The sequence below is a fragment of the Pyxicephalus adspersus genome, chromosome 10 (assembly GCF_032062135.1).
Source record: "Pyxicephalus adspersus chromosome 10, UCB_Pads_2.0, whole genome shotgun sequence".
Taxonomy (NCBI): Eukaryota; Metazoa; Chordata; class Amphibia; order Anura; family Pyxicephalidae; genus Pyxicephalus; species Pyxicephalus adspersus.
In genome coordinates, this window is record NC_092867.1 from 22,135,964 (window position 1) to 22,146,445 (window position 10,482).

General features: G+C 35.3%; 1 protein-coding gene across 3 annotated transcripts in view; it reads right to left on the reverse strand.

Moving 5' to 3' along the window:
- Nucleotides 1–4,307: 4,307 nt before the first annotated feature.
- CPEB3 (cytoplasmic polyadenylation element binding protein 3) overlaps nt 4,308–10,482 on the reverse strand; it is an 81,258-nt gene continuing 75,083 nt past the window's right edge. For all 3 annotated transcript variants that reach the window (XM_072424361.1, XM_072424362.1, XM_072424360.1), the window contains one exon: nt 4,308–8,081. In XM_072424361.1, coding sequence (XP_072280462.1) covers nt 7,854–8,081 — 228 coding nt within the window. In that variant the 3' untranslated portion in view covers nt 4,308–7,853. The remainder of the gene's footprint in view (nt 8,082–10,482) is intronic.

The following is a 10,482-nucleotide window of genomic DNA, read 5'->3' on the forward strand; positions in this document are numbered from 1 at the left end:
CGAGCAAACATGGAATGGATCTGGTCCAGGATTCAAAACATCTGTTAGCAAACAGCAAATGACTTTTAAGAAATCCTTTCCAGATTTGCTGGATCACCCAGCTTCACAGATGAAAGTGTATCCTCTCCAGCCTTGCAGAGCTTTAATAAATCAGGTCCATTGCATAAATGGGTTCCCTCCAGTTTCAGATGGATCAATCAATTTATTATTATCAATATAACAGGGTTAATTTACTAAAAAGTTCGGCTGTTCGTTTAAATAAGGAATTTATTGAGAATTGAATTTATCACAATTGTCATTTAATTTTAAGTAATGAAAATTTGCTTTGCAAAGAATACCCAACCACAAGAAGGGAAATATAAAAAATTATGGTTAAAATCAGCAAAGCTTAATGTCATTTACTAAGTTGATTTTCATTTGCTACATGAACAGTATATATTCTTTTAGTAAAAAGACCCCAATATACATTGATCACAAAAATTAGGGTAACACGGAAACCACATAGCAGATCACAAGGACCAAAATATTCACGTTGAAAATCTTTATTATACATTGTGTAATTTATTGAGAACAAAACAATGTAAGAACTGTCAATGGAAACCAAAACCTTTAACCCAGTGAGGGCTGGATTCTAAATTCATAATGTGGTGCTAGATTGGGGCATTATGCAGCACGAGGAGGAACTCCACCAGAGTAAAGTCTGACAATGGGTCCAAGGATTTCATCTTGGTACCATTAACAGTAACAGTAGTCAAGGTACCATTAGCTAGAACGATGATGTTTGGTGGCCTTTAAATATTAAGCCCAAAATACCATGACTGACCCACTGCCTGCATCTCCAGACCAATGAAGCTGCCCCATGCCAGGCGGTGTGCACAGGCCCACATGCCACCCTCAGAGTCCCAATCCGTTTGCTCCTACTTTCTCCTAAAAGAGCACTCAAAACCCATCTTTTCAATCTTCTTCTGTCTATTACCTACCTACCTACCATACAGTGCCAGTAGCAACAAGGGCCTTGTCAAAGTAATAATGTGGTGGCTCAATGGTTAGCAATGCTTACTTGCAGTACCATGGTTCTATGTCCTCAGCATGACAGCTTCTCTTAGATATCTGATATCTACTGAATTTCAATCGTGAGCAAATATGACCACAGTAAGGTGGATGACAAACTCCCATCTGTAAACATTTATGCAAACATGTACATTTATACTTTTCATCACCAAAATAGTAATCACAAAACTCTACACTAACACGTCCAGGACAGGGCATTGCCAGGAATGGTGCCAGATTTTAGAGTGTACCACAAGATACAAAAAAAAAAAAGGCTGACATGTTAAACAACTGAACAGATTTTCATTTTTCTTAAAAAAAAGTTTTTAAGCAAGAGCTTATCATGCAGTGCTAAATTTTCATATGATACCCATTCCAAGGTAAACTGTATTATGTGCAACCTGAGCTGCTAAGGAACTTTGTCACACTCAGACCTTCCTATATGGTGTGTATTGCAGTGTCTAATAGGAATCAAGGATCTCTGAAACATAAAAGGGAAATAAGTTATAAGGGATTTTACTTTACCATGAAATAAAGCAAGGGGCCAGATAACTACCTGAATATTGTGGTGTAATTCACTTTATTAGTATCTGATTAGAACTAGGGGTTTATAACTTGCCCTAAAGACTGACACAGGTAAAAGAAACTTAAATCCGAACTCCCAACAGTTCTGTATTCATCCATAAGTCACATTCACATCTAGGGAATCTGCTATGGTGCATTCATTGTGTATCGACATGGGCCACATCAAGGTATTCATTTTAATGGGATGCACTGAACCAAAAAGCACTTTTATTTCTGAAGCAGCACACCAGAACACATAGTTGTGTAATAAAATGTGTTGTAGTTGGCTGTATTGACAGGAAAATGTCACCATAAATGCCATTATTTGCCTAAAACACCTTCTAGAAGTACTTGAATATAAACTGAATACAAAAATGTTTCTACTTACAAAGCTCATGAACAAAATGTAGCTGTCACTGGTAACATTCAAAGTAGTGATCCATTAAAATTGTATTGCAAATATTGTGTTATTTTTGTAATGTTCATTCTTTTTACAGGTTAAGTTATTTTGCACTTTTACGTAGGTTATGATGGATCACTTACTCTTAAATATTGTGTGCATTATTGTTGGCCATCAGTAGATGGCACTGTGCCCTCATGTAAAGTGTGTAACAAACTTGTCACTTGTATCTGACAGCAAGAGTTTGTTACACAATTTACATAGGGACGTAGCAATGTCTACTGGTGGGACGCTATTTTACATAAGGATGTAGCAACGTCTACTGGTGTGACCCTAGTATAAACAGAATCTTTTTTCAAACAGGGAAATAAATCTTGGTTTATAAAGTTTTATTTATACTTGAGTATTATGTATTGAAAATTTGGCACTGAACCTCAGTAAAAGTCTGCTTTGGAAAAAGTCCAACTTGGTATAAGTCCTGTTTGGACACGAAAAATTTTGCTTGGTATACACTTTGCTTAGTGTACGTTTTTGCTAGAACTTGTATGGGTCAAAATGAGTCATAAGAACGCACGCTACCCTTATTTACCTCTCTCGAGACAAAGCCACGACTGCCCACGAGCGTCAGTACACCAGATGCTACCATTCAGTGATCAACCCGCGCTATAACTCTCTGTGAATTATATCTCCTCCTCCTCCCTTCTCAGCACCATCCTAGTAGGCACTCAACTCTTCTCAGCAAGGTAAAGTGAGGTTAGAATTTCATCTAATTGTTTTGTAGTTTAGTATTAGGCAGTGTTTAAACTATTTCATACAGCCCTATCAATGTATAATATGCCAATACCAACAGGATTCTTTTTCATGGGAACGGATTAATCATTTTTCTTTTATTTCTTATGGGAAAAATGTGTTTGGTATAAGTCCTGTATGGTAAAAGTCCAAGGATCTGGAACGGATTAAGGACTTTTACCAAGGTACCACTGTAGTTTTTATTTCACACATAATATTTAATTTATGTACCTAAAGGGCATCTATACCCTTATTTTAAGGAGAGGCAAAGGGTTTTAGCCCTCATCCGTTTTTCTTACTTGCTGTAAATGTGCTGTCCTCAACATATTTTCTTTTTACTTCCTGGCGGCCCACCAAGAAATGAGAGGAGGTCCGGTCAACAGAACAAATTTCTCTAAAAGGTGACTTCCTAATTGCTTACCAGATAAGCAGGACATTTTAGATTTACCAATACCTTTTCTACCGGCGACAATGATTATCAGAAGAAATAGAGTGGGTCAATCTTTTCAGCAAAGACACAGAACACAGAAATAAATGGTTGCTGTTTTTTTGTTTTTTTTTAAAGCGTACCTAACATTTTTACTTTGTATAGAAGGGTAGAGAACACTTACATTTAGAGTAAAAAGTTTGTTTGTTAGTATTTTTCTTCAAGTGCAATACCGTTTTTTTTCCCCAAAAAAAGGACGCATCATCGCCCCCTTAATTCTTATTCTCTCGCCTAGGTGAACAACAATAAAAGGGAGCGCAGAGGCTTTTGGCTGCTCCTTCTGCGCATGCTCAAGCATCTCAGGCTTGAGCCCTTTCATCAATAGGGAATAAAGTTTTTTCCCCACTTACATCACCTGATCTCACGCCTGCGAAGTGCAAGATTGAGCGACGTAGGACCCGATGTAAGAAACCTCTTGTCGGATAGACTGTCTGTGGGATTGAGGGTTAATGTGATTGTATTGTTTTGGGTTATTTTTGGGTTTACTTCCACAATAATTTGATGAATGTATTAAAATCCTAAAATGCATTACATCACAGGATCTCTGAAGAGAATCATTCATCCATCCTTTGCACAACCAGAATGGTGAACAACCCACATTCTGTTGTGCCATATTTTGCTTTTCAATATATATTTGGGCTGCAATGTCTTGTACACGTGAGCACTTTGCAAACGCGTGATGGTTTTAAGTTTGTGCCTGGATTCTTTTCTCTTTCCAGTCTAGCAACCTTTCTATTTTCTAAGCTTTCTCTAGTCTAAAGAAAAATTGAAAGGGATTATCTTTAACACACACACACACACACACGTGCAATGAAATCTCACCAACATCTCTAATATTGAAAGATTGCCCAGGAATACTGGTATCAGCATGAACCATGCCCGAGTTTGTCTTTGTCCATTGCATGTTTTACACGGCAAACTGCAACTTTTTTGGGGAAAAACAAACTACAACATGCCCACCTTATTACTCCAAAATACATAAGAGTGAAATTAAATGCTGCTAAACAGTACAATGTGTTTCTGCTTCACTCAATTTTTTATTGCCCAATTGTTCATTACATTATTTAAATCACTTTACATAACCAACCATTTCATCACTGCCACACCATTGTAAACCACATCAGCATGTTAATACATAAAGCTTTGCTTTTCAAAAAATTAGACACTTTAGTAACAATATTACAAAGGTTTCTTTAGCGTCAAAAATAACTGAAATGAAAAAAATAAACTTTTTAAACAATTAGCATAATAAAATTAATTTATTCCAAGTAAAAATACAAAATAATATTAATGACATTGACCAGATCTGAAAGTACCTCCGAGGAACAACAGTTATTTATGGTTGAGAAAGCACTCTAGGGAGAATACAAAATAAAAATGAAAAATATGTAAATATGTTTTCATTTTTTTTTTCTTAGCAAAAAATCTTTCTAAAAATAACAATGAAAATCTTGTCTCAGTACAAAGGCTACATTACTATTGAAAAAATACCAGCATGAAGAAAAAGGTACATATCTGACAGTAGAAAAATGATCTTACGGAACCCACAATGTTTGCAATGAAAATAAATCTGCAATAAGATTTATGCATTTTTTTTCTTTTTTTTTTCTTTTTTTTTATATAAACAGTACAAACAGTATTGCACATAACAACAAATAATCAAGATTAAGTCTGCCTTCAAAATATTGACTAATTCAAGTCTAACACCAAGGAAAGGCAACCAACTGAACTGATACATCCAACATTATTAGTTAAGTTGCAATTGAAAATGCATTTTAAAAAATATTATTTGCGAAACGGACCCTGCTAAACCACTTAGTTGTAAGAGGGTCAGGCAACGAAAAAAAAAAAATATTTGCGGATTCCTCTTACAGCAAATAGGTTAACATGAATTTTTAACAAAATTTGGGGCTCACAGATTTACAAACGGGGAAAACAATTGTAAAGACCACCATAATTTAACAAAAAAAATAAGTTTTTCTAGAAAAGACAAATAGAAGAATTCTTTCACAATTCTGGTCAGTCATGCATAATCAACACTTGATTATTAACATACAAACAATTTTTTTTTTAATCTACCAGTCCTTGCTTTGTGCACCAACTAGAACAGGCTTATCATATATAATTATGTGGGTCTCTGCTATTTTTTTTTCTTGGAATAATGATTTCCAGGCATTATTTTCACGATTAGGTAGATTTTTGTATCACTACATGTGTTATATAAAGTTACAAAGCTCTAATTTTTTTTTTCAAATCATCTTAACATAAAAAAAGCAAATAAAGCGTGGAAAAAAACAAAGCAAAAACAGCAATATTAAATCATTGTCTTTGAAAAAATTTAAATTAATATATATATTTCTGAATAAACTTACTTAGAAAATATTTTTCCTATATTCAAAATTTGAGGTATTGCAAAAGATCATGTTAAAAAAAAGAAAAGAAAAAAACAAAGCAGAATTGGACAGTGAAAAATTGCCCAGGTACAAAAAGTAGTGCATAACAAAATAACATTTTTACAGATGACATATTTTTTTCTTTTTAACAAAGGTTATCATAGCTTCAAATAGCTAAAAAGGATATGCAATGCAGAGGGCACATTAAGATGTAGCTCCCACATTTTTCAGATTTAATAGAACATTGAAAAGCAAAAAAAAAAAATTATAAAAAAATAATTACTTTGTCTTATATTTGCAACTTAACATACAAACAAAATATGGGATAAATAAATACTTTTTGTGCCCGAAAAGAAATAAATTGCAGAAAATCCTTCAGGGGACAAAATAATTTTTATGCTCTCTGTGCACAGACATGCCATCTTTTACAGGTAAGCTACCTGTTATTAATGTATGAAAATCGGAAAGCTTCTTAAAGGGAGTTGGGGTCCTTTCAAGATTTTGTACACCAATAAATAGTATCTGCAGAACAGCCTTGTGCTAAAAAATGCCCACTGTTAGCAGGACTAAATCTTCAAGCTTCACAGGATACACATAGGATAAGTTTAGTTTGCTTAAAAAAAAAAAAAAAAAAAAAACTAAACATTACCCGGATACATTTTCAAGGCAGACATTAATTTAGCAGTTTTTTTGTGCCTTGCATGTCCAACAGATAATATTTACAACCATTATGGTAGTGTCTGAGAACAATAGATCACAAAATAATTAGTGTGCCAAGCTTGGGCTAAAATAACTACAAAAATATTCTACAGAAAATATAATAAAAAATAAAAACAGACAACAAAAAAAAAACCCAAAAAAGGGATTTGTAACCAACAAAGAGCTCATGTTTCTGTTTAACTACCAACTAACAAGCTGTCAGATAAACACAGAGGCCTTAAGTTACGTCTGATCACAGTACAGGACATAATCACTTTACTACATAAAATAAATTGCACAACATAACAGAGCACCGCATCTTTAATTATGTTTTTGTCTACTATACTTGTTTTTTTTTCTTTTACCTAATAATATCCTACATTTATTTTACTTACTGGTTGTAAATAAAAAAAAAATCTGTAAAGAACTGACCGTCTTCTTTTAGATGCATTAGAGATAATCAGACATGCCTTCCTCCAGTCATATTTTTTATATGTAATTAGCATTGTTAGTGTATATAGACACTTTATTTGTGCATTGTGGTCAAGTTGTACATGATGTGGTTTATTATTGCATGCAACTATCAGATTATCAAACATGCAGTAGAAAACATAAAAAAAAGAAAAAACATTAAGACGACCTTCCTCGGAAGTTCTCTACCATCAATTTACCAGCAGCTCTTCTTAACTTCATTTTGTATTTTTAAATCACAGATACCCTAGCCTGAATAGAGTATTCTGGTATCATCAATACCATTTTTTTGTTTAAATAGCAGCAAAAGCTATTGCAGCATACATGTACATAACACTAAAAAGGTCTACCTCTCTCAAACATAACCTGCTTAATAATAAAAAAATAAAAAATAAAACACAGCAAAATAAGATAAAAAATAAAATATACATATAAAAAATCTGATTCACTTTATAAGATATACTTTTTTTTAACTTAGATTACAAAATACATGGTTCTTAAATACCCATACAAGCTGGAGATGTTGTAGGTTTATAAAGCAGTGATGACATTCACTATACTTCACTGCATGGATGAGATAAGACTGATGGATTGCTAAGGTTTTTGCTACATTATCCACTTATGAGGCCTTTGGTAAGTCATCTTCTATGGGGTGAGAGTAAGATACATTGTGAATCAGATATTTAAGTGCATGCTCCAGTTGAGAATTTCTTCACCACACCCACAACAACATGGCAGAGAGAGGAACTTGCACCAGCCTAATGAGATGTCTCTACTTACAACACTCCTGTGACGGAAGGTTAAGGTACCAAGCAGATGTTTTTCAATTATATATAGGTAGAAATCAAAGTGCAAAAATTCAGGACAGTTACACTCAGTAAGGTGGCTGTAACTAATATTTATAATACAAAAGAACATAAAGACCAAATTCTTCTGTAGATCTTGAGGAGCCTAGATGATACACATCTCCCAGACCTTTGGTAAATGATGGGTGCAGTGCTCAGCTCCAACGGAAAGGGACGTGGCGAGGTCGATCGCCTCCTTCTTTCACCAGTGGTTTGTGGAACTCCCTGCCAGCACGGGAATGGATGCTAGCCCAGCAGTATTCACAATAATACTGCAGGCAAGTAACATTGGCACAGAAGAAAGGGGCAAACTTCCCACCACAGCGTGTGCCTTGGCATTCATCACACATCTGATCATCCAGCACATATGGCTTCACTTCCACCTAAGAAAAGGAAAACAAAATGGAGGAACATTTTGATTTGAATAAATTTAGTATTTTTATCTGTAACAGAATTTTTTATAATTGTTTACCTAATGCTGAAGGGGAATTATGTATAGAGCTGAACCTGTCATTTATCAGTACAGAGAACTTCTCTTTACATGCGTGTGCAAACCCAAAGCTTCTCTACTTCCTAGTAATATAAAATAATTTATGGACCTTGCCTCCCACCTGCAATGCAACATTGTCTTAAAGCGTATGTAAACTGCACTCCCTCTTATTTCTTCTTTGTATTTAGTTTGACATAAATTCAGAAAAGCTCTGTGTCTCCTGGACACTTCCTGCATAATTTTAAAAGGGTATTTAGCTTCCTAGTTCTTATCATAGACTACAGAATATTTAGCTTTATGTTGTAATTATCTGAAATAGAGCGGTTGAGCAGTGACAATGGGCAGGGCTGACACTACTCCTCTCCAAATTAGCACAATTAGGAAAGTCAATTTCTGGCTGATCAATGGGTGTGTACACACCTATAGGGTCTTTTAAACAAATAAAGAGCTATGAAATATGCATTTATTGCAGAGATGCACTGAATAGTTATTATTTGGAAGCTAATGTTTGTATATTTTATTCCAGGATGCCTCGGTAGCAATCCAACAGACCTGGAGCCGAGGTTTGCTAATTCATGTCTCGCATATAATCATCAGCTTTAAATGCTGATGCGCGAGTACTTATCTAATATGGTTGATACAGCTGTGAATAGAATACATACAAAGCAATCTTAAAAGTTTTTTCCTCATAAAAATAGAATCCACTACTAAACTGAGCCACCGTGCTGCCCGAAATACACTGGAATAGAGATTAGCACTCTGGCTTCTGCAGTGCTGGGTCCCAGGTTCGAATCTCGGCTAGAACACTATCTGCATGGAGTTTGTAGGTTCTCCACGTGTTTGCTTGGGTTTCCTCTGGGTACTCCAGTTTTCTCCCACACTCCAAAAACATGCACTTAGGTTAATTGGCTTCCCGCAAAAAAAACTTCACCTTAGACTGTGTAAAAGACATATAACTATGGTAAGGATATTCGATCCCAATATATTGTGAGCCCAAATGAGGAACAGTTAGTGACATGACTATGGACAGCACTATGTAATATGTTGGCACTATATAAATATTGTGTAATAATATTAACTTGGATTTGTTTTGAAGTGGTGCTGCCACTGCACTGTGTAGAATCTGAAAGATTTTCAAACAAAATCAGCACAAGGGGTGCTTCTGATGCTCTGATGTACTTGTTAACTCCTCTAGCAGCCCTGAAAGCCTTGATCCTGCTCAGATATAGCAGATAAGGCAACAGATGAGAACCTTATTAGCCAAGATAAGATATTTGCAGCCACTGGGACATTGTGTGGTTTAAAGTTTGCTCTGTGTGGATGTGATGTGTGGTGCTAGAAAGATTGAATCTTGACATCAGCAAGCTCCAAAGATGTTTAAGTTGAGATAAAGTGATCCGTACGATAATTCTAAACACATAGACCCCAATTCTAAGAGCTGTGTGCTTCTGGCATTGCAATCTTACATAGAAACCACAATAAAACAACTGAAGACTGGCAGCAGAGAAGCTGTCTGAAAAATAGGTTTCATTTCCAAGAAATTGACTTTCAAAAAAAAAGATTAAGCTCAGTTAAAACAAAATCTCCACACACCCTTAAACTGTACGCTTTTTTGTTATGGTCTTTCTGCTTTACATTATTCTCTTATATTTACACGAGGGTTTCATTTGCTACCTTACGTCTGCAAATATTGTGTGAGAATGAAAGCAAAAACCTATAGGGATCTTGTTCAGTGACTTATACAGTTAGGTCCATAAAGATTTGGACAGACTTTTTACTAATTTTAGTTCAGTACATTACCACAATTAACTTTAAATAAAACAACTCAGATGCAGTTGAACTAATTATTTCAGAGGGTTGAAAAGATTGCATAAAAATGTGAGGAACTAAAGTCTTTTTTTAACCCAATCACTTCACTTCAGGGGCTCAAACGTAATTGGACAATTGACTTAAAGGCTATTTCATGGTGTGGGCAATTCCTTTGTTATGTCATTATCGGGGGGAGAGGCGTGGGGGTGCTTGTATATGGAAGATTTTGCTGTGAACAGACAACATGCGATGAAAGGAGCTCTCCATGCAGGTGAAACAAACCATCCTTAAGCTGCAAAAAACAGAAAAAACCCATCCGAGAAATTGCTACAATATTAGGAGTGGCAAAATCTACAGTTTGGTACATCGTGAGAAAGAAACAAAGCATTGGTGAACTCAGCAACGCCAAAAGACCTGGACGTCCACGGAAGACAACAAGTGGTGGATGATTGCAGAATAATTTCCATGGTGAAGAGAAACCCCTT